Below are 26,654 nucleotides of genomic sequence, written 5' to 3' on the forward strand. Positions count from 1 at the left end.
ATAAATGGGGAAACAATGGAAAGAGTGAGAGTCTTTATTCTTTTTTTGGCTCCAAAATCACTGTAGAAGGTGACTATAGCCATGAAATTAAAACGCACTTGCTCCTTGGAAGAAAAGCTATGACCACCCTAGGCAACATATTAAAAAGCAGAGACATTACTTTACCAACAAAGGTCCGTCTAGTCAAGGCTTTGGTTTTTCCAATAGTCATGTATGGATGTGAGAGTTGGACTATTAAGAAAGCTGAGCACTGAAGAATTGATGCTTTTGAACTGTGGTGTTGGAGAAGACTCTTGAGAGTCCCGTGGACTGCAAGGAGATCCAACCAGTCAATCGTAAAGGAAATCAGTCCTGAATATTCATTGGACTGATGCTGAGGCTGAAACTCCAATACTTTGGCCACCTGATGTGAAGAACCGACTCTTTGGAAAAGACCCTGATGCTGAGAAAGATAGAAGGCAGGAGGAGAAGGGGACCACAGAGGATGAGATGGTTGGATGGCATCACCGACGCAAGGACATGAGTTTGAGTAAGCTCTGGGAGTTGGTGATGGACAGGGAAGCCTGGCCTGCTGCAGTTCATGGGGTTGCAAAGAGTTGGACATGACTGAGCGACTGAACTGAGCTAAATTTAGTTCTAGAGTTAATGCTTTTACCGTTCTATGTTGAATACCTATTTTCTCTTTCCTCTTAATATTGGGGCTTCCCTGGTGGCTCACAGGTTAAAGCATCTGCCTGTATCTGCCTGCAGTGCGGGAGACCTGGCTTCAATCCCTGGGTTGGGAAGATCCCCTGAAGGAAATGGCAACCCACTCCAGTATTCTTGCCTGGAGAATCCCATGGAAGGAGGAGCCTGGTGGGCTACATTCCACGGTGTTGCAAAGAGTCGGACACGACTGAAGCGACTTAGCAGCAGCAGCAGTGCATAAAAAATCATACCACTGCATTCTTCTCACAACACTTAACAATAGTATTATGTAGGGAATATTGCTTACTTATAAAATAGTACAGTGTTTTGCAGGCTAAACTTTGAACTGGAGAGGATTTTCCTTCAATATGTTCAATGTATTTATACTATAAAGTAAGACCTTTTTAGAAATAGTAAACCATTATACAATAATTTTAAAGATCTTAGATAATCTGGTTGCCTTTTAAATATATCTGCCTTGGGAAGTTTGAGGTGTGTAGGCTGTGTGTGTTTGTGTATGTATATATATTTCCATGTATTATTCAGTAGCCTAGATAGAGTGGTATTGAGTAGGCATCCAGCCAGGATGGGGTGAGGTTGTGCTCAGTACATCTGCTTTCCCTGACACTGAGGCAGAATGCAGAGCACACACCCATGTCAAAATATGTCTGTCTAGTATAAGCCCACTCCATAGTATTATAATTGAATTCTTAAAAATATCCTAAAGAAAGCCTCTGTTTCCTGTTGCTTAGATATTGACAGAGTCATCGTTTTTATTGTTGTTTTTGTATGTTCCAGTGATCAGTCTTGATACATGGGGAAGCAGTGTGGTGTTGTGAATAGTCCATAGAGTTTCAGAGACATGCAGTTAAGGATATTAATATGCATTTCTTCATTTTTCAGCTGCATAAACTTGGGCAGTTTGCTTAGCACTTTGATGCCATAGCTTCTCACCTACAGAATGGGAATTATATGTGAAGACTTCACGTATGTAGAAGGTGAAGATTTACCTTCTTAGAAGGAAGAGCTTTGGAAAATCTAAAGAGTAGAAGTTTGTATTACTTGAAGCTTGATGCAGAGTGATTTTAGGGAAAATACAGGATTTGAACAGAGCTTTGAGGAACTATGTGACAGTCTTTTTGGAACCTCATCTATAATTCAGTCTCATCTAGGTCCTGGACCTAGCCTTCCCATCTTTGGGGGAATTTGTTCAAAGTCTAATTTAGATAGGATGTTGGCTCAGTAGTAAAAAAACGTGCCTGCCAGTGCAGGAGACGCAGGTTTGATCCCTGAGTTGGGAAGATCCCCTGGAGAAGGAAATGGCAACCCACTCCAGTATTCTCATCTGGGAAATCCCATGGACAGAGGAGCCTGGTGGGCCACAGTCAATGGGGTCACAAAAGAGTGGGACACGACTTAGCAACTGAACAACAAACCCCAGTGTCCTTGAAATTTCCCTAGGGGATGTGGAGGTAGAATGAGTCTAATTACATATTTGTTCTCAGTTTTTGGATTCTTCTGATAATCTGATCAGGGAAAGTCCTATTAAGATGCAAAGGAAGACAATTTACTGACAATTCACTAGCCTCTCCACCCTCCCACCCCCCACCGCCCCCTTATCTCCAAGTCTTCTAGAACAATGGCTCCAAATTTTTTGCACATTTGAATCATCTGGACACATTTTACAAGCCCAGATCACTAAAATCAGGATCTTCTAGGATGGACCCAGGCATCAGTATTCCTTTAAAATCACACACAATGTGCAGTCAAGTGTAGAAACTGATTTGTTTCAGAAAATTACGTTTTATACTTTAGTCCACATTAGAATCACCTAGAGGGCTTGTTAAACTACTGATATGGAGGCCTTCATCCCAGAATGTATGATTCAGTAAGTCTGGAGGAAGGGCCAGAGTGTTTGCATTTCTAACATGTTCACAAAACCAACTCTGAGAACCACCCTGTAGAACAGTACTTCTCAAACTGCAAGTGCAGAATGATCATCTGATGATCTTGTTAAACTGCAGATTTTGATTAAGCAGGTCTTAGATGGAGCCTGAGATTCTGCCTTTCCAATAAGCTATAGGAGATGCCCACATCTGCCCACTACTGCCCACACCTACTTTGATCTATGGGCTGGTAAGATTTGGTACACAGGAGCATCACCGGATTTCAGTGTTGACCATCTGGTGATGTCCATGTGTAGAGTAGTCTCTTGTGTTGTTGGAAGAGGGTGTTTGCTATGACCAGTGCTTTCTCTTGGCAAAACTCTGTTAGCCTTTGCCCTGCTTCATTTTGTTCTCCAAGGCCAAACTTTCTTGTTAATCCAGTATCTCTTGACTTCCTACTTTTGCATTCCAGTCCCCTGTGATGAAAAGGACATCTTTCTTTGGTGTTAGTTCTAGAAGGTCTTGTAGGTCTTCATAGAACCATTCAACTTCAGCTTCTTTGGCATTACTTTGGCATTTGGTTGGGGCCTAGACTTGGATTATTGTGATATTGAATTGTTTGCCTTGCAAATGAACAGAGATAATTCTGTCATTTTTGATATTGCACCCAAATACTGCATTTCAGACTCTTGTTGACTGTAAGGGCTACTCCATTTCTTCTAAGGGATTCTTGCCCACAGTAGATATAATGGTCATCTGAATTAATTTTGCCCATTCCAGTCCATTTTAGTTCACTGACTCCTAAACTGTTGATGTTCACTCTTGGCCATCTCCTGTTTGACCACTTCCAATTTGCCTTGATTCATGAACCTAACTTTCCAGGTTCCTATGCAACATTGTTCTTTCCAGCAATGCACTTTACTTCCATCACCAGTCACATCCACAGCTGGGCATGTTTTTACTTTGGCTCAGCCTTTTCATTCTTTTTGGAGCTATTTCTCCACTTTCCTCCAGTAGCATAATGGGCACCTACCAACCTGGGGAGTTCATTTTTCAATGTCATATCTTTTTGCCTTTTGATACTATTCGTGGTGTTCTCAGGGCAAGAATACTGAAGAGTGTTGCCATTCCCTTTTCCAGTGGACTACATTTTGTCAGATTACTGCAGATGGTGACTGCAGCCATGAAATTAAAAGACAGTTGCTCCTTGGAAGAAAAGCTATGACCAACCTAGGCAGCATATTAAAAAACAGAGCCATTAGTTTGCTGACAAAGGTCCATCTTGTCAAAGCTATGGTTTTTTCAGTAGTAATGTATGGATGTGAGAGTTGGACAATAAAGAAACCTGAGTGCCAAAAGACTTACGCTTTTGAACTGTGGTGTTGGAGAAGACTCCTGAGAGTCCCTTGGACAGCAAGGAGAGCAAACCAGTCAATCCTAAAGGAAATCAGTCCTGAATATTCATTGGAATGGCTAATGCTGAAGCTCCAATACTTTGGCCACCTGATGCGAACTGAGTCATTGGAAAAGATCCTGATGCTGGGAAAGATTGAAGGCAAGAGGAGAACAGAATAATAGAGGATGAGATGGTTGGATGGCATCACCGAGTCAATGGACATGAGTTTGGCAAACTCTGGGAGTTGGTGATGAATAGGAAAGCCTGATGGACTGCAGTCCATGGAGTCGCAAAGAGTCGGACACAAATGAGTGACTGAACTGAACTGAGCATCACTGGTGAGCTTGTTAGAACCACTTCAGACCTATTGAATATGAAATTGCTTTTTAACAGTGCTGCACATTGGAATCATCTGGAGAGTTTAAAAAATATTGATACCTAGTTTTAATCTTGAAAATTCCAACTGAAGATTTTAATTTAGTTGCCATGGGTGTGGCCAGGGCATCAGAATGAAAACAACAACAACTCCTCAGATAGTTGTAATAATGCAGCAAAAATCATTGAGACAGTTATAAAATGAGATATTTTTTAAAGTACAGTACAAATCATCGCTGTCCTTTTATGGAATCTTCCATGATATTTTATTATAAAAGGAGGCCCTCAAGATGGATATTGACCAAAGCTCAAAAGTATACTAACACATATATATGGAATTTAGAAATATGGTAACAATAACCCTGTGTACGAGACAGCAAAAGAGACACTGATGTATAGAACAGTCTTATGGACTCTGTGGGAGAGGGAGAGGATGGGAAGATTTGGGAGAATGGCATTGAAACATGTAAAATATCATGTATGAAACGAGATGCCAGTCCAGGTTCGATGCACGATACTGGATGCTTGGGGCTAGTGCACTGGGACGACCCAGAGGGATGGTATGGGGAGGGAGGAGGGAGGAAGGTTCAGGATGGGGAACACATGTATACCTGTGGCGGATTCATTTTGATATTTGGCAAAACTAATACAATTATGTAAAGTTTAAAAAAAAAAAAGATGGATATTGACCAATAAATAGGTCCTCCTGTGTCTGCTGCAACAGATATCAATAAGTTCTCAAAACGTTTATTGTGACCAAGACTCAAACAACTTCTTAAGATGCAGCTTCAGGCAACTACAGCAAAATGACTAGAGTGTCATGTATGCCTGCCAGGTACTTGCTTCATTTTCATTCATTAACTCCAACAAATTGAGGGCCAGCTGGTTTCTAGTTGTTGGATTATGAAGGTGACTGCAGTGTAATATCTGCTCCAAGGATATTAGAGGAAGTTGAACTTGTATGTAAAACAAAATTTAATATTGCAAGGTAGCACCAGTGCTGCCAAGTGATTTAGAACAGTCACCAGATTCCAGAGATGGGTGATGTGAAGTCGTTCAGTCATGTCAGACTCTTTGTGACCCCATGGACTGTATCCTTCTAAGCTCCTCCATCCATGGGATTTTCCAGGCAAGAATACTGGAGTTGGTTGCCATTTCCTTCGCTGGGCGATCTTCCTGACCCAAGGATTGAACCCGGGTCTTCCTCACTGCAGGCAGACTCTTTACTGTCCAAGCCACCAGAGAAGCCTAAAGATGATAGTCATTCCCCAAAGCCATTGTGCTCAGTGAAAACAGATTTCAAACTGAATCTTGAAGAATGGGACCAAAATATTCAAGCTAAAATTAGGAGAACTGCATGTCAGATAAGGAAGCACAGAATCACCTAGTGGAGAAAGTTCCTGCCACATTGGAGAGAAATGAACTGACTAATTTGGATGAATTAGAGCTGACTCATTGAAAAAGACCCTGACGCTGGGAAAGATTGAAGGGAAAAGGAGAAGGGGGTGGCAGAGGATGAGATGGTTAGACAACATCACTAACTCATTGGGCATGAATTTGAGCAAACACAGGGAGTTAGTGGAGGACAGAGGAGTGTGGCATGCTGCAGTTCATGGTGTTGCAAAGTCGGACACGAGTTAGCGACCGAACAACAACTAATTTGGATGAAGCAAAGAGATTGTGAGGAAGTGTCAAAGGCACCATATTTTACAGTGCCTTAACTGACACATAAGGGAGTTTAGGGCTTATATTTTATGACGTGGGGGACCAGTGAAAGTTCCTGAGCATTGCAGTAGAGTGAAATGCAGTGGGATTATAGTGATGATGGACTGAAAGAGAGATTTTAAGTTAATGACAGAATCTTCTTATTTTTTACATTTTTCTCCTACATTTCTAAAAATCTCTTACTGCATTTATTTCTCTAGATCCACTTAATATTTTTAGGACAACTGTACATGTATTACATATATATTCATTGAGATCAGTACATATAACATTTGAGTGTAAATGTCAACAAAAATTAAGTGGAGTTGTGAATGTTTCCTTTGTGGCTTTTTAGCTGAGTTTCCACTCTTTAATTACTCATCAATATTATGTACATAAATTTTCAAAGTGCTTTCTTGTTTTGGTAATTAATGATAATTAATGATAATGAAATGCAAAGCTTTGGTTGAACATGTCTAAACCATCTTAAGCAAGTTAACTTGTATTGTCTGTGTGTAATTTTAACTAAGAACTCCAGGTTTTGTATTTTCTGGGTGGGGCATTTCTGTTTGGCTGATTCATTTATTATAATTTCATTTTTCCATTCACTTTCTTTATAGCTATTTAGGTTGTGGTTATATTGTTATTCAGTCGCTCAGTCGTGTCCTACTCTTTGAGACCACGTGCAGTGCAGCACAGAGAAGGCAATGGCAACCTACTCCAGTACTCTTGCCTAGAAAATCCTATGGATGGAGGAGCCTGGTAGGCTGCAGTCCATGGGGTCGCGAAGAGTCGGAGACAACTGAGTGATGTCACTTTCACTTTTCACTTTCATTCATTGGAGAAGGAAATGGCAACCCACTCCAGTGTTCTTGCCTGGAGAATCCCAGGGACGGGGGAGCCTGGTGGGCTGCCATCTATGGGGTCACACAGAGTCGGACACAACTGAAGAGACTTAGCAGCAGCAGCAGCAGTGCAGCACGCCAGGCTTCCCTGTTCTTCACTATTTCCTGGAGTTTTTCAAACTCATGTCCATTGAGTCATTGATGCCACCCAACAATCTATGAGAATTTCTTTTCTATTTCTTAAGAGAAACAGTACTATGTAGCCTTACAGCCGATAGCAGCTAAGTGCACACTGTAGCTCTTATTTGGCTGACTTGATGACCTTGGCAAAACCATATTTTTGAGCTAAATTCAGTGCCCTCATATGTAAAGATGGAGGAAGACTACACGTTTAGAATTACTTTTTTTTCTGTTTTAGACTTTCATTATCATCATGACATGTATCCTGCTTATCTATTATACTACTGCAGTGCCTAGAATACAGGTGATGAATTCATGAATAAACCTAATAGACCGTGGTGTCAATTTTGGCAACATAGTGTTTGATGGCAGATTTGTGGAAGATACAAATCTAAAGCCTTCAAAATATGCAGAGATTTCTTTGAGGGTGTTTTTGCCCATTGATCTTATGGACTGACACCTGTTCTGTTCACTGAATTTTTCAAATGGAATGTGAGATACATGTTCTGTACAAGACAAATAGGCTACAGCAGATGAGTGATGACAGACATTTGCTTTCATTATCAGTAGTGATATGCTTCATTTTTCACCTTAAGGGAAAAAAAAATCAGATTGAATTGACTTGTTAATTATGCAGTTTCTGAACATCTTTGAAGTAACACAGGAAAGGTTATATGATAATATCAGGATTAAAAGCCAGTGGCAGGATTTCTACCTGAGCTATGGCAGATATTTCCACCAGCTGTTGTCAAAGAAGGGGGTCATCATGTTGTTCATTTTCACTAAGTTGAAAATCCATTGTGTTTGCTATTAGCCAATGCTTGGGCTTCCCAGGTGGTGCTAGTGGTAAAGAACCTACCTACCAATGCAGGAGATGTAAGAGATGTGGGTTTGATCCCTGGGTTGGGAAGATACCCTGGAGGAGGGCATGGCAACCCACTCCAGTATTCTGGCCTGGAGAGTCCCCATGGACAGAGGAGCCTGGCTGGCTATAGTCCATGGGGTTGCAAAGAGTCAGACAGGACGGAAATGACAGCATAGCATGCAATGCTTGGAAGAAAAAATTTAAGCCTCTAAGTCCCACACAACTAATCAGTTCCAAAAGTCAGTAAATTTAGTGAGGAAAATAAATCAGGCTATTGAATTAATTGATCAATTGTTTATAAAGTAAGGCATTATATTGAAAGCACTGAATCAACATAGGTGAAAGTACGTTGATTTTTACATTATTTTAATGTTTTATTTTAAATATAGTTATTTTTGCTTGCTGGATCTTAAACATATAAAATGAAATATATTTTTTCCTCCCATGATATTTTAAGAAGTTTAAATTATGAGGCAGTGATGACCCAGGCGTCCACCACCCCACTCCCATTTTGAAAGCTCTAGATTTGGAGGTTAAATAACAGCCCCCCCCCCCCCGCCGACCCCGCAACTGATACCAATAATTTTGTATTTTGCTTTTATAGTTTAACAAGTTTTTATGAAAATTGTTATCCTAATTCATCTCCATGGTAAATCAGTAAAATATTCAGAGCAGATATGAAATTTCAGGGAGGTCCTATTCCTTTGAATCAATGTCAGAACTGTCAAATGTTAGAACTAGGGCTCGTGACCTAGAGCTGTATCTCTGGACTGAAGTTTAGTCCTCATTTCAGTCTTGTTTTCTTGACTTAATGCTAAAGAAGTCAGGACAATTTCCCTTAATTTCTGTAAGAAATGTTGTTTTTGAGGTTAAATTCAATGAAATGAACAATCATTTCAGCTTCTTCTATGCAATGTACTCTGGATGAAAAAAGCCCCATAATTCCATACTTTTGAAGAATCCCTAGTTTGCTGTGAGGGTCAGGCAAAGACATAAATATGATTAAGCAATGTGATAAGTGCTGTGTATGGACTGCCATGAAATTAGGATAAGAGAATAATTCATTTGTCTGAGTGAATACTCCATTGTACTTTATAGAACTGCTTTTGTGTTGGAGGATTTAAGAGCTCATACTATCTCCTAGCTTGCCAACTCTTCAATAATAGCATTTTTCTACTGAAAAGGGGAAGGGGCAAAATTGACCTTTGTTGTTCAGTTGCTAAGTCTTGTCTGACTCTGCAACTCCATGGACTGTAGCACACCAGGATCCTCTGTCCTCCATTATCTCTCAGAGTTTGCTGAAATTCATGTTCATTTACTCGGTGTTACTATCTAGTTAAATGATAAATACCAGAAATGTATATTAATATCATGACTAACAAAACCAATCAAGTGATCTACAAAAATTATCACAAATATTATAATTACAAGTGTTGTTGTAACAGACTGTGAAATTAGAGGGAAAAATAACCTGATACCAACTTAATTTTAGGTTAAGATTTTGTCAGATATGATATTACTTATATTCTAACAAAACATATTTATTGAGAACATTTTGAAGTGTGGGAAATGGTATTGAATTTTTAAGACAATTTGATATTGAGAGTGCACAGATTATTTTTGTGCACCCATATAATCTTTGTTCTGTCTCAGTATCTTCTACTATAAATTTTCTTGGGCTTTTCGTGAGTCAGAAAATGCATCTTTTTCTCTCCATCTTTGCAAATTCAACCCAGTATTTCAAAATACAAATACACTCTTTTAAATCTGTTCATTTTTCCAAGCAATAAGAGCCTGTCCTTAGAAGTTACTTGGAAGGACACTAGATTTATCTGTTGCAAAGAATTTGTAATGAACTTTGCTTTCCTTCTCTGCTTCCCTATTTCTCTTCCTCTTCTCTGTCTTCTTTGTGCATTCTTTGTCACGTGAAGTGCTTTCCAGTATGTTTTAGCTTGTCACTGTTCTGTCACTGAGATAACTTGTGTAGATAATAGGTGGAAGTTAAATTGAATAAGGACATAACACTTTTATTTCACATAGTAGACAGACAAATACTGTATGATATCGCTTATATATAAACTCTAAAAAACGAAGAAAGTGAATATAACAACAAAAACAAATAGACTCACAGATATAGAGAACAAACTAGTGGTTACCAGTGGGGAGCTAGAAGAGGGGAGGGGCAAGATAGTAGTAGGGGATTAAGAAGTACAAACTGTTAAGTATAAAATAAACCAGCTATAAAGGACTTATTGCACAACTCAAGGAACATAGCCAGTATTCTGTAGTAACTATAAATGGAATATAACCTTTAAAAATTATGAATCACTCTGTTGTTTGCCTATAACTTACATAATACTGTATGTGAACTATACTTCAATAAATTTTTTAAAGTAAAAAAAAGAAAGGACCTAGCCAAAAGAGTTGTTCCAAAATCTTAAAAAATAATAATAATATAGCACTTCTTAAAAAGTACTTTTTTCCCAGTCCAGTATAATCTTACATGGTGTCCAGTACCTTGTTTGTAATAGATTCCCCAAAATCTTCTGTTCCTCTTCATTTTCTACAAAACCTGCATCACCCTACACAGACACATATCAGCCCTGTGCATCCTATGCTCCTACCCTCTCAAACTCTGTTACCATGCAGGTTTTCTGGCTTTCCCTTTAGATTCCATATTTGAATACACTCCATGTGTGGTAAGTATTTGATTTTTTCTTACATGCTTAATTATGGAAATATGACCTAGAGAAGCTGTGAATAAGCAAGCTTAAAGAGAAACCACTGCTGATTCATTCATTTATTTGGCAAATATTGAATAGTGGCTTCTAAGACCAAGATGCTTCTAAGATGTCGTTGCTAGGCAATGAGGATAATAATAATAGTTTCCTGTGCCTTCAGCTTGCCCATAGAATAGTGGGAGTGTCAGAGAGATTTACAGATGAAGGTGTATTCCTCAGGGACCACATCTGTTGGATATGTATGTCACTGTTTTCCTAGCCTAAGCATGCCACGTCACCTATCCTAAGTGCTCAGTAAACATTAATGAAAAGAATAAGTAACTTTTGATTAGAGATATTTACACGAAGTTGTATGAGAGTTTTGGTAACTAAGGCCATAGAATCTTACTCCAAATTTTGGGTGGCACTTTTCATTCCCTTCATTTTTTTATTGATACTTTGTTCCCGCATCCCACTCAAATGAGGACTTTTTAAATCTTGAAATAAAGCCAAATAGTCAGTTTAATTTATTTTTGAAATGACATTTTGCATATCAAAATACTAGCATGATGCCTGAGAAAAAGTAGGTATTCAAGGAATAAAATCTTTTCAGTTTTTCCTTTCTCACTGAGACTGACTTAAGTTTTATAGGTCCTAAAGTAATGCTCAAAATTCTCCAAGCCAGGCTTCACCTATATGTGAACCACAAACTTCCAGTTGTTCCAGCTGGTTTTAGAAAAGGCAGAGGAACCAGAGACTAAATTGCCAACATCCACTGGATCATGGAAAAAGCAAGAGAGTTCCAGAAAAACATCTATTTCTGCTTTATTGACTATGCCAAAGCCTTTGACTGTGTGGATCACAATAAACTGTGGAAAATTCTGAAACAGTTGGGAATACCAGACCACCTGACCTGCCTCTTGAGAAATCTGTATGCAGGTCAGGAAGCAACAGTTAGAGCTGGACATGGAACAACAGACTGGTTCCAAATAGGAAAAGGAGTACGTCAAGGCTGTATATTAACACCCTGCTTGTTTAACTTATGTACAGAGTACATCATGAGAAATGCTGGACTGGAAGAAGCACAAGCTGGAATCAAGATTGCCAGGAGAAATATCAATAACCTCAGATATCCAGATGACACCACCCTTATGGCAGAAAGTGAAGAGGAACTAAAAACCCTCTTGATCAAGGTGAAAGAGGAGAGTGAAAAAGTTGGCTTAAAACTCAACATTCAGAAAACGAAGATCATGGCATCCAGCCCCATCACTTCATGGGAAATAGATGGGGAAACAGTGGAAACAGTGTCAGACTTTGTTTTTTTGGGCTCCAAAATCACTGTAGGTGGTGACTGCAGCCATGAAATTAAATGGGAAACAGTGGAAACTGTCAGACTTTGTTTTTCTGGGCTCCAAAATCACTGCAGATGGTGACTGCAGCCATGAAATTAAAAGACGCTTGCTCCTTGGAAGGAAAGTTATGACCAACCTAGATAGCATATTCAAAAGCAGAGATATTACTTTGCCAACAAAGGTCTGTCTAGTCAAGGCTATGGTTTTTCCTGTGGTCATGTATGGATGTGAGAGTTGGACTGTGAAGAAGGCTGAGCGCCGAAGAATTGATGCTTTTGAAGTGTGGTGTTGGAGAAGACTCTTGAGAGTCCCTTGGACTGCAAGGAGATCCAACCAGTCCATTCTGAAGGAGATCAGCCCTGAGATTTCTTTGGAAGCAATGATGCTGAAGCTGAAACTCCAATACTTTGGCCACCTCATGCGAAGAGTTGACTCATTGGAAAAGACTCTGATACTGGGAGGGATTGGGGGCAGGAGGAAAAGGGGACGACAGAGGATGAGATGGCTGGATGGCATCACTGACTTGATGGACGTGAGTCTGAGTGAACTCCAGGAGTTGGTGATGGACAGGGAGGCCTGGTGTGCTGCAATTCACAGGGTCGCAAAGAGTCGGACACGACTGAGCGACTGAACTGAACTGAAAGCTTATATAATTTGGGGTATAACCTTTGAAAAAAATATATATATAACTGAAAACTTATATAATTTGGGATATAACCTTTGAAAAAAAATATATATATATAACATCAGTTCAGTTCATTCGCTCAGTTGTGTCCGACTCTTTGCGACCCCATGAATTGTAATCCCTCCCAGCATCAGAGTCTTTTCCAATGAGTCAACTCTTTGCATGAGGTGGCCAAAGTACTGGAGTTTCAGCTTCAGCATCATTTCTTCCAAAGAAATCCCAGGGCTGATCTCCTTCCCAATGGACTGGTTGGATCTCCTTGGAGTCCAAGGGACTCTCAAGAGTCTTCTCCAATACCACACTTCAAAAGCATCAATTCTTCAGCGCTCAGCCTTCTTCACAGTCCAACTCTCACATCCATACATGACCACAGGAACAACCATAGCCTTGACTAGATGGACCTTTGTTGGCAAAGTAATGTCTCTGCTTTTGAATATGCTATCTAGGTTGGTCATAACTTTCCTTCCAAGGAGTAAGCGTCTTTTAATTTCATGGCTGCAGTCACCATCTGCAGTGATTTTGGAGCCCCCAAAAATAAAGTCTGACACTGTTTCCACTGTTTCCCCATCTGTTTTCCATGGAGTGAGGGGACCAGATGCCATGATCTTCGTTTTCTGAATGTTGAGCTTTAAGCCTACTTTTTCACTCTCCACTTTCACTTTCATCAAGAGGCTTTTTAGTTCCTCTTCACTTTCTGCCATAAGGGTGATGTCATCTATTATTGAAGTATAATTGACATACCAAAATACCTAAATGTCTAATGTATCCAATTTGATGAGTTTGGACATATGTATACTTCCCTGGTGACTCAAACAGTGAAGAATCTGCCTGCAATCCAGGAGTCACAGGTTCAATCCCTGTGTTGGGAAGATCCGCTGGAGGAGGAAATGACAACCCACTACAGTATTCTTGCATGGGAAATCCATGGACAGAGGAGCCTGGTGGGCTACAGTCTATGGGGTCACAAAGAGTTGAATATGACTGAGCAACTAACACTTTACATTCCTAACAACAGTGCCTGAAGTTTCTAGTATATCTGCGTCCTTGGTAACATCTGTTATCTTTTTTTCTTTTTAAATAGTGGTCATTCTAATAGGTATGAGGTGATATCTCATTGTAGTTTTGATTTGCATTTCCCTGATAATTAGTGCTGTTGAGTGTTTATCATGTACTCATCATTTGTATTTCATCTTTGGAGAAATGTCTGTTTAAGTCTTTTGGCCCTTTTTAATTGGATTATTTGTGTGTTTTTTTTTTTTCTTTTGCTATTGGGTTGTACTTATATATTTAGAATATTAACTCCTTATCAGATTATGGTTTACAGATATTTTCTTCCATTCTTTAGATTGCCTTTCATTCTGTTGATTGTTTCCTTTATTGTGCAGAAGGTTTACCTTTGATGTAATCTTGTTTATTTTTATTTATGTTGCCTGTGCTTCTGGTGTCATATCCAAGAAATCACTTACAAGGTCAATGTCAAGAAGCTTTTCCTCTTTGAATTTTGCAGTTTCAGGTTTATTTTTTAGATCTACAATCCATTTTGAGTTGATTTTTGAGTATGATATGAAATAAGAGTCCAATTTCATTCTTTTGGATGTGGATATCTAATTTTCCTAACACCATTTGTTGAATAAACTATTATTTCCCTTTATTACCTCTTTTCCTTACCTTTTTCCATGTAGTTGAGTGGTTGAGTTTGTTATGGATCTCATGATCACCAACTCTGTGACTTCTTTTTTCAAAATACGGGTCAGATTTATGTAAGATTTAGAATGAAATACTCATTTTGGAAAGAACAAGGTTGAGAAGATGCTTGAATGTCATATTAGATGCTTGGACTCTTATTTGGCTTATAATTGTAGTCTTTATTCACTGAATGTTTACTGATATTCTGAATATAAGCAGAATGTGTACCATTCTGCTTATTCTCTCTCTTAACCTCTGTCTCTCTCTCTGTTTCTATGTCTGTCTCTCTTTCCTCTTCATCTCTCTCTTTCTCCATATTCTACAAGTGTGATCTAGATATGATGCTTATTTTGGAGAGCTTATAAACTAGTTGTGGTTGGGGAAAAGATATTTTTAAGGAAAATAAACATTGTGATAAATATAGTCTAGATCTAGGATTAGGGGAGCTGAGAAGTGAGAGAAAGCACTTGGTATTTTGTGTGTCATTTCAAGCCTGGCGGGGGTTTCCATATGAAGATATTGGGTGAATGACATTGCAAGCACAGACAGTGAAGTAAGGAAAAACATGAAGTTAAAAGAAAGGAGGAAGAAGATCAAATTACTAGAAGCAGTAAGTAAATATATTAGAATGAGTAGTGCGGTAGAGCAGAAATATAGGTTATATATAAATAACCTTGAATATTGAGCTGAGATGTTTTAAGTTTTTAATTTCCTTTTCATTTTAAAAAGCAACTTTTCTTTATACATTCCTAGAAATAATGTCTTTTCATGACTCTTAAAATTAATATTTACTGAAAATAAGGTAAGTACATAGAACTGGGGTAGACGTTGCATAGATTTACCCTCAAGAGTCCTTAAGGAAGGAGACAGATGTGTAAGCAAATAACTCTATGACTGTGTTCCAAAAACCATTGCAGAGATATGCCCATGAAATAAATAATTATGGAAAAGGAAACTTATCTCTCAAGGGTTTGGGTAAGACTTATGGTCCAGTTAAATAGGGAAGATAGGGTTTCCAAAAACCTATCTTCCAAAAAGAGAGGGCAAAAGAACCATGAATCCAATCTAGTTTAATTAAGATCAAGGGGAAACTTAGGATGTGGCAAAAAGCTCTGTGAAACTGCTTATGATGAATGGAACAGTTGCAGGTGATAAACTGGAAGAGTGGTTTACAGTCAGGTGGTAAAGGGCATTGAGGGTCAGACTAAAGGCTTTGGATCTGTCCTGTACATGATGAATAGTCACTTGAGGAATCAAGCAGGGAACTGACAGCAGGGAAGTGGCATGAGTAGAGGGAAGGGACTTGGAAGAATGGTATGGCCCAGTTGCTCTTTGAGAATGGAAAGGAAGACTGGAGATATAGGAGGGATTGTCACTAAGTAACAAAGGGCTGGAGCCAGAGTGCTGTGTGGAAGATAAATAATAGATCAGAAGAAGTCATTTGCCATTCTTCAAGATTTTAAGAGGCAGATGCAGACCCTCCCAAAGAGAATAGCTTTTAGCTTTTACCACTAGAAACTCTCATTCCAGATTGTTTACTGATTTTGTTTTTAATAAACTTGCTAAATCTCTCAAAGCGTACCATCTAAAAGCCATTATCACCTTATGCTTCGTATAAAACTTTCACACAAGTTTCTTGTTTTTGTCTGTGTCTTGCTTTAGCAGTTTTCTCCCTCTCCTCAGATAGGAAAAGCTTTATAGTTGCTTTTTTAATCCTGTTTTAGCTAAATGAACCAATGTTGTTTGCATTTGTCCTGGGAAATCTTTACTTTAGAAAGACATTATGCACAATTTTGGGTTTCTTTGCTCTTTTTCATAAGTATCATCAAGTATCATCAACAAGTATTGGACTTGTTATTTTCCAGTGGTTGCATTTATTTACAGTGTGTAAATGTAGTTCACACCTCATGTGTTGACTCTACTTTTGTTCCCAATGTCTATCAGTTAGAGGTAGGTTTGGCTCAGACGAAAGTAACTAAAGTAGGTTGCACAGACTAAAGTAACAAGGACTTATTTTTCTCACATAAAAGCCAGACCTAGGTAATTGAAAGCTGGACTGGTGCCATTGCTCCACAAAGTCCTCAGGGGCCCAACTCTTTACAGTTCACTTGTCATCACCCTCTCAAGGGGCAGCCCTTGTTTTCATGGCCTGAGATAATCCAGCAACCCTAACCTCATCCCCATCCAAACAGCAATAGGGGAAATGGTAGAAGAGGGCAAAGGGCAGTTGTCTTGAAGAAAAGGATATTCATGAGTACAAAGACATTTATGCCTACATCTCATTGGCCAGTACTGATCTATTGCCACAGTTAGACACAGGCTATATATGGAAATTTAGCGAAATTATCTATTATTTTTGAGAAGGTGAGAATGGGTATTAGGTGATCAGATCAGATCAGATCAGTCACTCAGTTGTGTCCGACTCTTTGCAACCCCATGAATCGCAGCACACCAGGCCTCCCTGTCCATCACCAACTCCTGGAGTTCACTCAGACTCACGTCCATCTAGTCAGTGATGCCATCCAGCCATCTCATCCTCTGTCGTCCCCTTCTCCTCCTGCCCCTAATCCCTCCCAGCATCAGAGTCTTTTCCAATGAGTCAACTCTTTGCATGAGGTGGCCGAAGTACTGGAGTTTCAGCTTCAGCATCATTCCTTCCAAAGAAATCCCAGGGCTGATCTCCTTCAGAATGGACTGGTTGGATCTCCTTGCAGTCCAAGGGACTCTCAAGAGTCTACTCCAACACCACAGTTCAAAAGCATCAATTCTTCGGCACTCAGCCTTCTTCACAGTCCAACTCTCACATCCATACATGACCACAGGAAAAACCATAGCCTTGACTAGACAGACCTTTGTTGGCAAAGTAATGTCTCTGCTTTTGAATATGCTATCTAGATTGGTCATAACTTTCCTTCCAAGGAGTAAGCGTCTTTTAATTTCATGGCTGCAGTCACCATCTGCAGTGATTTCAGAGTCTAGAAAAATTGAGTATTAGGTGAAATTAAACTTAAAAGAGAAGGAGGAGGAAATAGGATATTTGGGGCAGATAACCACATTAGAGAGCCAGAAAACCTTTGTTCAGTTGCATTTCCACCAGGATTACCTCTCTGAACCTGTTTGCTCTTCTAAAAATTAGGCTAATCATTCTGTCCTAAATTCTTCATCATGTTGATGGTTGAGGGTCAAATACAATGATGAATTCATCAACACTTTGAAAATTGTGTTGCACAAAAATAAAGTATTATTTTAAAAGTGGTAAGCGATCTTCTGAATATAAGCTGAGTAGATATAGGTCAGGTGATATGTCAATTTATATCAGACCTTATGGTTACCTTATTTGACAAGCAGAAGAATCATATGTCAATGAAAAATAGCTCTTTAACAGAACACTTCTCTGTTTATGTCAAGGACGTGATAGTGCATTTGATTCTTCTGTCAATTCTATGCAGTAAGGATTATTATGCCCATTTTATAGACAGGAAAACTAGGGCAGAGAGAGTAAACAAATGGCTCCAAGGCACACAGCTTCTGAGTGATGAGTTTAGAAACTACTCTGTCTATGAATCTCTCCCACTTTTTTGTAATCTGTGTTGCTGCTTTAATGTTTATACACCCCACTTCTTGTTGCCCATTTGATAAAATCTAGATCTCTAAGACAGGAGTGACAGACTCTCAGGTATTTCTCCTTACTTTATCTCCATGGTGTTCGTGCCCATTCCTCCCCAGTATGAATCAAATCCTTCAATCTGCTAGTCCCTTCGTATACACATACACTACCCTACGGAAACTCTTACTTCCTGCCCTACTATAATGTTTCTGATCTTCGCCTACTCAACTTCTGTCCCTTCTTTAAGTGTCAGCTTGGGTCTCCTCTTCTGTGTGAGACATTTCTTGAACACTTCAGATCACAGATCTTCCATTTCCCTGAACTTCTGTACATAGAGAATATATATATATATATATATATATATATAGAATGCATATATTACATTTAATTATAGAACTACATTATACACTGTATCAGATTATTCCATATGCCTTAGCTGTCTCTCCCCAAGTAGACTTTAAGGTCTTATACTACTTCTCATTTCAGTAACACAGGGACAAGTGTAAGAACATGGGAGGGACAAAAACAAGTACAGATTCAAAGTGCAGTAACAATTAATTCTTAAGCATCTGCTAAGATTTAGTCTCAGCTTTCATGACAGATGAGGAAAAAGATTCAAAAAGGCAAAGAGACTGGTCTGATGTCAAATATCTAGGAGTTGAATACTGCTGTATCAAACTTGTGGTCTTAGGCTTGATCCTTAGAACTATCAGTTGAACATTTGACTAAAAGCCAAATACTGTGTAGGTGTCTGTGTCTTGTGTGTGTGTGTGTGTGTGTATGTTTGGCTTACTATTCCATGTTGAGAGAACCCCAGAAAATACACATATATATTTTTCTTATATTCAAAACTGAGACCAGAATTTTATCAGTAGAAAAGATAGATAAGAACTTCTAACTAAGGCAGGTTGTTAAAGTGAACTACAGGGCTATTCTCTTATGTTATAAATATTTAGTTGTTATAAATATTTCATTCATATTCATGTTGCCATCTATACAGCCTAGCTGTATGATTGCTTTCCAACTTCAAGTAATATGAATTCTCTCAGGTTAGAGATAATGTTTTATGCTTATGCTCATTTTGTAATTATCAGTGTTATTAAAAATAGTGCTATATAGGGATATATAATTTATAAAAGTACACTTTTGAAAGAATTAGATTATCTTATTTATTTTCTTTCTGATATTTATGTACCTTCTCCAAGTAGACAAGTAGACTGTTCAATATTTTCAGTAGTGGACAACACAAATATTCAAAGACTACAAACATATTCTCATTTTATCATAGGATATTGAATTAAATTTATGAAGTTGATTTTTAATGGTTTTGTGTATAAATATGGACGTATATATATATTTGATATACAATATGTCCATCAGAGCTTAAGCTATCTAGCAATCATTGATCCATCTATCTACATTTATATATAAAAACTGAAAAATAAAGAGAACTGTTCTCCTATTTCTAGCATAGTTAAGTATAAGCCAGTGGTTTTTGCTTTCATCTTGTGTATTTAAGAAGACAGTGTTCAGGACCACAAGGAAAATAAGCTCTGGCATATGTTATGAAGATCACATTTTATTTTTAATTATGATTCGAAATGTATTTTCTTCCATTAAGAATTTTTTGGTTCAAATTATTTGTTTGTTAGGAAAAATCATCTTATACAATTTGAGTGTATGTTCGTTTTGTAGAGTGGAGATCCTGGACTCTCAGATCCATGAGGGGCGTTTGGAGTCCTTCTAATCTAATCCCTTTATTACAGATGAGTTTATGTGATTTACCTGAAGTCACAGTGTTAATAATTAGTCATGCTGCAGAAACAAGAAGTCAGTTCTCCTCACTCTTAGAACTGCCCCCGCCAACTAATATCAGTTCATAGGTTTTAATCCTCAAAAGAGTCATTTTAAGAAGCAAGATGATATATTCAAAAGGTCATTGATCCTTTCCTCTCTTTTTGCCCTCTAGCCCTCTTCAATCTAATCCCTGTGGGCCTGCGTGTGGTGGCCATCCAAGGGGTGAAGGCCAGCCTCTATGTGGCCATGAATGGTGAAGGCTATCTCTACAGCTCAGTAAGTACCTTGGTTTTCATGCATGTGTGTGTCTGTGTGTGTGTTCACACACACACAGAAACTGGCATTGAGAGACAATGAAGTAACCATATTTTAGGGAGAAAAATTACAAATTGAAGTCATTTTACATTTTCTGATCCAGTGTGTCAGTGTTACTATACAAATTTTATAATTTATAATGTTAAAGATCATGCTTTGTTGAGAAAGAACTAGCAATTCTTCCTGTGATATAAAGTCTCTTTTTCTAGTTTCTACTTCTAGACAATAATCTTGTGAATTTTATCTTTAATTCAAGAGGTAAGACATTTTTCCTTTATGCTGTTACTTCTCTTTCAAGCACAGTGGATGGTTTAGGAAGCTGAATCCTTGAATTTGTCTGGGAATCTTCTCTGACTTATTGTGGAGAAAAAAACCTTTCAGAATAGACTGTGTTTTTGTTTGTATTTAAGAAAACTGTGTAGTACCTAATGTGTCAGATTCCTCAGATAACTGCAGAATTGATTAAATGAGCTTCGGGTTCGGGGCTGAGATATTTGAGTTTAATTTGCATTTCGGCTACAGTATTCCTTTGAGAAAGTCATCTCTTCTCTTTGACTTAATTTCCAAACCTTCCAAATGAGGGTGTTGGGCCTCAGGCTGTCAAACATCCCTCTTAAATCTAAAATTGTTAAAATTAGGCAGCCTTAGTAGCTACATTATGAGCCCTGGCATATTTGAAAGCAGTTAATAACCTCACTCTCAAGATAGTAATTTATGCACTGAGACAGTGCACAGCACTGAATCTTGTGTATGTATATAATTCCTGTTATATCCTAAGGAAATTACATATTTCAGAAGAACTATCCTTGAAAACCACAGATTTCCACCTTTCTGTCTGTGATCTCAGTAAATAGACTAAGTTATTCAGGAAGTTCACTTATGCCTACTAGATTCTCAGTTAATTATTAAACAGCTTTTATTAAACATTTTCCATAGTCAGATGAATCTCTGGTACCCTATGCTTGCTTCCACCTGTCATTCTTATTAACATTCTTAAAGTTGCTATTTTACTCCTGAACAGGTTCACATCTGACTATGCATTTATATACCAGATGTGTACATCTGCATTTTGTCAATGGTTCTACTCAAAATAATTCATAAAGGTATATACATTTTTTAGTTAAAACAATGGGCTTTCATTCTTAATGTGCCATAATTCTAACATTTCTTAATGTCCAATTATTGTGAGTCTGTATTTTAAATGTGAGAATTAAAATAAGAAAAAAAGTTAGCCGGTTTTATTTTGAATGACTCCAGTTAGTGACACTTAAAAAAAATTTTTTTTAATGTATTACAAGCTAAAACATTTAGGTGATCTTAGGATACTATTAATTTAAGAATTTAATCAGTCATCAAGTAAATACCTGAAAGTAGACCATATTTATGTCTCTATTTAGAAGGTTGTTATTCATTTTTATATTTATTTAAAAGATCATAATTCAGGTTGTAATTCCACACAAACTTTAAAGTTCAAATTTCTGAACCAGAAGTCATTTCCAAAGGTCTGGGAAGGAGGAAAATAAAAAGTACTGTCTGAAAATGGTATTGTAGCACGTGGCAGCTGTGTAGGAGCCTCTGTGTGTGTGTGTGTGTGTGTGTGTGTGTGTGTATAAAGAGGGTGGAGACTGGGAGGGGTTACTGTTGTTGGGTGCAATGCCAAAGTTCCTGGGAGAGGCACCTGAGCTGAGTATTCAGCATGACATACCTGAACTTCATGTGAGGCAACCCTTTAAGAGAAACATTTTTTCTATCTCTGTTGCTAAGAGCTAGGCTTAAAATACTGGGATCCCATAGGAGAGATTTTAAGAAATTTTTGACTAGAGAATGTTACAGTAGGTGCTTTTTTCTAATCAGTTGAACACCTTAGTAAAACCAGTAATCACCTGTTGAGTTACCTGATTTGGGTACCTAGAGTTTCAGTTTTTCTCTGCACTTAAATTTACCTCATACCAAGCATTTGCAACTTTTTTTCCTGTGTGGTACTGCTAGGCTACTGGAACAATTTTCTTAATTATAAGCATGGCATCGCTGACATAGGGCATCAGGGTCCCTACTTTCAAAATCACTCTCTTTCTATATAGCACTAATAGTAGGAAATGCTGGTTTTTAATTTTATACCAGCTTTTCCTACTGTCTGTCCCTTTGTTACGGGACGAAGTGGTGATAGTCACACAGTCGTGTCCGACTCTTTGTGACCCTATGGACTGAAGCCCGTCAGGCTCCTCTGTCCATGGGGTTCTCCAGGCCAGAATACTGGAGTGGGTTGCTAGTCCCTTCTCCAGGGACAGGACAAAAGGGGGCCAGTATTGGGAGAAGCGCACCTGAAAGAGAATTGGGTATCAAGGCTTCATCATACTTGTTCTTCTTCCTGTGTGTGCAGCATGTCTCAGCAAGAGAGCACTAGCATGGCCAGGAGCCTTGCAGTGAGTTAAAAACAGGCTGTTGCAGGCTTTCTTGAGGTGCTTTTGGTATATATTAAGGCTTGAAGTTATTTGAAAAGCAGTTTCCTACTTTATGGTAAACAGTATAGCTGAGCATACCAATAAGGTCCATTCCTGGAATTTGAGGTGGGGGTGCAGGGGGACTGATGATATGTTTCTGAGGGCAAACCCTAGAGATCCTAAAGAAGCTCAGTTAGAATCCAAGAGGAATTCTCAAATGGTATCATGCATGTAGTGTCACTTACCTTGTCTGTATTCATAGTTAAGCTTGGAATTAATTCCCTTGCTACGTCTGATTTCCCTGCTCCTTTATCACAAGACAAAAGAGAGAGTAGTAAAGACTACTACTTTACTATCAAGGACTATTACTTTACTACAAGGGACTATCCGGTAGCATAGAGCTAGGAAGTTTTGGAATCCATTCTGAAAGTCTTTATTTTAATAGGTGATTTTAATACATACACTTTTAATGAGATTGTTGATACATCTGGATTTGTTTTTACCCTTGTAGTTTGCACTTTTTGCTTCTATTTTATTTTCTCACATTATTGAAACATTTTCTTATTCTATCTGTATTCTTCTGCTAGTTTGTAAATGTAGGTTATAATCCTAGTCTTTTAAGTATTTATATTTTTTAACATACATGAATAGTTTGCTGAATAATAAAATATATTTATTTCTGTCCTTCTAAATAGCTGATAGACCTTGGTATGTTTTCTTCCCTAGTAAATACTACCATCCTTGTCAGGAATTAGACTATTTACACTTTAAATGAAAATATGCACGGTTATTATTCTATAGTAAAAGTTAAATTTGTGAATCTTAAAGTAATTTCTGTGCACATAGGTTTAGTTTTCCTGTGTATCAAATTTGATCCTTCTGAGTTCACTTTTCTTCTAAACAAAATCCTTTTCTGTTTGTTGGTCTATAGACTGTGAATTCCCTTCATTTCTAGTACCTGTGAAAATACTTTACTTTCACTTTCAGTCTTGAATTATAGTTCAGATAGTTACATAGTTTTTAGTAGACCTATATTTTCCCCAACACTTTGAAAATTATATTCCACTGATTTCCCGCCATCTGTTGTTGACTGTAAGAAGATTGCTATCAGTTTAATATTCTCTTCTTTATAGATAATCTATGTGGAAAATTAAAGAAACTTTTGCTCTTTATACTTCATGTTCTGCAAATTCACTATAATGTCTAGTTGTAAATCTATATTAAGTTGTTAGAAATTCAGAATCACTTTCAATCCAAAGAATCAGACTTCTTTAATTTTGGAAAGTTTTAACTCTTCCCATATACATTTTATTTCTCTGTTACAATTTCCAGTCTTTTGTGCTGATAGTATTTAAATGACTTTCACTAGAAACCTGAAAATTTATCTACTCTAGAAATGATGCCAACTATTTTGTGATTTCAGTCACTGTGCTTTAAATTTTTGGATGTCTAATGGTTTCCATTCCATATCTACCTGATCTTGACTGATTTCTGTTTTTACTATCTAGCTCTTTTTACAGAAAGTTATTAACTCATTTATGTCTCTGAGCATTCTTATAATACTTATTTGGATACTTATAATTCTTATTATACTTACTAGACTTTTCCACAAAGTTAATTGCTTTTGTAATGAATTCATGTTTCAATCGATGATTTTGTTAGCTGTCAATTTTAGAATAAGATTCAGATTATATTAGGATTTAGAGTTCTGCCTATGTTTGAATTTTGTTCTGCAGGCCCATTTCTCTTTGTTTTTCTTTTCTTCCTAATCATCTTCCTTTTAAGCCTGCCCTCAATTTCCACCATATATTTGGTTGCTTCTATGTAGCCTCTGGGGCTTCCCAGGTGGCTAAGTGGTGAAGAATTTGCTTGCCAATGCTGGAGATGCAGGAGACGTGGGTTCAATTCCTGGGTCGGGAAGATCTCCTGGGGAAGGAAATGTCAATCCACTCCAGTATTCTTGCCTGGAGAATTTCATGGACAAAGGATCCTGGCCAGCTGTAGTCTATGGAGTTGCAAAGAGTCCGATACAACTTAGCAACTAAATAGCAACAACAACAACAGATGGAACCTCCAGTGGCCTTAGTTTAGAATAAGATTTCAAGAGTCATTTCAAGACTCCAATCGTAGCATAGCATTGGGTTAGGAAAGGGGGCCTGGGTAAGAGTATTGCTTGGTCTTATCTCTCTCATTAGGAGGTGATGTCTGTCATTGCATCTTGTTTAAAATAGTAGCAGCATTTTAAAAAATACAGTTTATGTACAATAGTACATTAGTTTCAGATGATCTACATAGTGATTAGAAATTCATATACCTTAGAAATAATCACCGTGGTAAGTCTAGTAACCACCTGTCTCCATACAGTTATTACAATATTATTGATCATATTCCTTATACTATATATTACAACTCTGGGTCTTATTTATTCTGTAATTAAAATCTTATACTTCTTCATCTGTTCACTTATTTTGTCCAATCCTACAACCCCTTCCCATCTGACAACTACTAGTTTGTTCTCTGTATCTGATCTGTTTTCATTTTGTTTTTGTTGTTTGTTTTATTTAAGATTCCACAAATACGTGAGATCATATAATATATGTCTATATCTGGCTTATTTCACTTAGTGTAATACTCTCCAGACCCAACAATGTTGTTGCAAATTGAATACTTTCTTTTTCTTTTAAATGTTCCATTATATATATGTGTGTGTCTGTGTGTTTGGGTATGTTGTGTGTGCATGTGCGTACACACACTTAGTTGCTCAGTCATATCCTACTGTCTGTGACCCCACGGGCTGTAGCCTGCCAGGCTACTTTGTATATGGGATTTCCCATGCCTGGGAAATGGGAATGGGAATAGCTAAATCTGATGCTTCAGCAAAAATACTGGACTGGGTTGCCATTTCCTTCTTTGGGAAATCTTCCCAAACCAGGGATCCAACCTGTATCTCTTATGTCTTCTGCATTGGCAGGCGATTCTTTCCCACTAGCCACCTGGGAAGCTCCCATATGTATGTATGTATTATGTGTATATATACATATATATATGTATATACACACATATGTATATATACATCTTTTTTATACATTCATCTGTTGATCGACACAGGTTGTTTCTGTATCATGGCTATTGTAAATAATGCTTCAGTTAATATCTTCTTATTACAAGATATTGAATATAGTTCCCTGCGGTAAACAGTAGGCCGTTGTTGTTTATATATTTTAAAGTTTATTTTTAAAATCAACATTGCTTATCCTATTTGCTGTTGCAATTAAACATGTGTGACTCCATACTGTTACAGCAGAATGTCTTGGCACTGCCTTTAGAATTCTATACCTAAGTCTGATGCTTCAGCAAGAGTAGTGTTGAGATTGCAATATGATACTGACTTTACATTGAAAAACTGAGTCAAAATTTATTGAGAAATATAGAAGGGGTCTCTGAGGAAGAAGAAAAGAGAAAGCCAATTTCAAAAGTTATTGGAAGAAGACTGCTTTATGCCCACAAAATGGCATTAGGATTTTTTAATTTTACACCTCTAATTTCTTTTCTTCCCCACTATCATAAATGGCCAAAATTTTCCATCACTGAGGATAAATAAAAATTTTCTCATTTTCTGTAGCCAAAAATAACTCCCACAGTTTATACTTTAGTAGGACATTTATCTGTATATTTCCTTTCTTTCTTTGGTTGGAATTATTTTCATGCCCTATCTATTAACTTTGATGCAAGTTCCTTGAAGTCAGTGATCATATTTAATATATATTAATATATACCATAGGACTTCCCAGGTGGTGCAGTGGTAAGAAATCTGCCTGCCAATGCAGGAAACGAAGGAGATGCAGGTTCCATCCCTGAGTTTGGAAGATCTCCTGGAGAAGGAAATGGCAACTCACTTCAGTCTTCATTCTTGCCTGGGAAATCCCATGGACAGAGGAGCCTGGCACGCAGTAGTCCTTGGGGTCGCAAGAGCAGCTGAGCCCACACACCCATGCTTGCGTCTATAATATAGATACAAAAGAGTTACCCACTCTGGAATCTGAGTTTCTCCATCAACTGACTTCCTCATGGAATGCTTTGAAATTTGAGGCATATGCAGAATTATTTCTTGGG

At 37.9% G+C, this 26,654-nt stretch overlaps 1 protein-coding gene across 4 annotated transcripts in view; it reads left to right on the plus strand.

The window, feature by feature from the left end:
- Positions 1-26,654, plus strand: part of FGF12 (fibroblast growth factor 12) — a 612,490-nt gene that overhangs the window by 392,791 nt on the left and 193,045 nt on the right. For all 4 annotated transcript variants that reach the window (NM_001079789.1, XM_005201557.5, XM_005201556.5 and 1 more), the window contains one exon: positions 19,958-20,061. In NM_001079789.1, the coding sequence (NP_001073257.1) occupies positions 19,958-20,061 (104 nt within the window). The remainder of the gene's footprint in view (positions 1-19,957; positions 20,062-26,654) is intronic.

Source organism: Bos taurus, chromosome 1, assembly GCF_002263795.3.
Source record: "Bos taurus isolate L1 Dominette 01449 registration number 42190680 breed Hereford chromosome 1, ARS-UCD2.0, whole genome shotgun sequence".
Lineage (NCBI taxonomy): Eukaryota > Metazoa > Chordata > Mammalia > Artiodactyla > Bovidae > Bos > Bos taurus.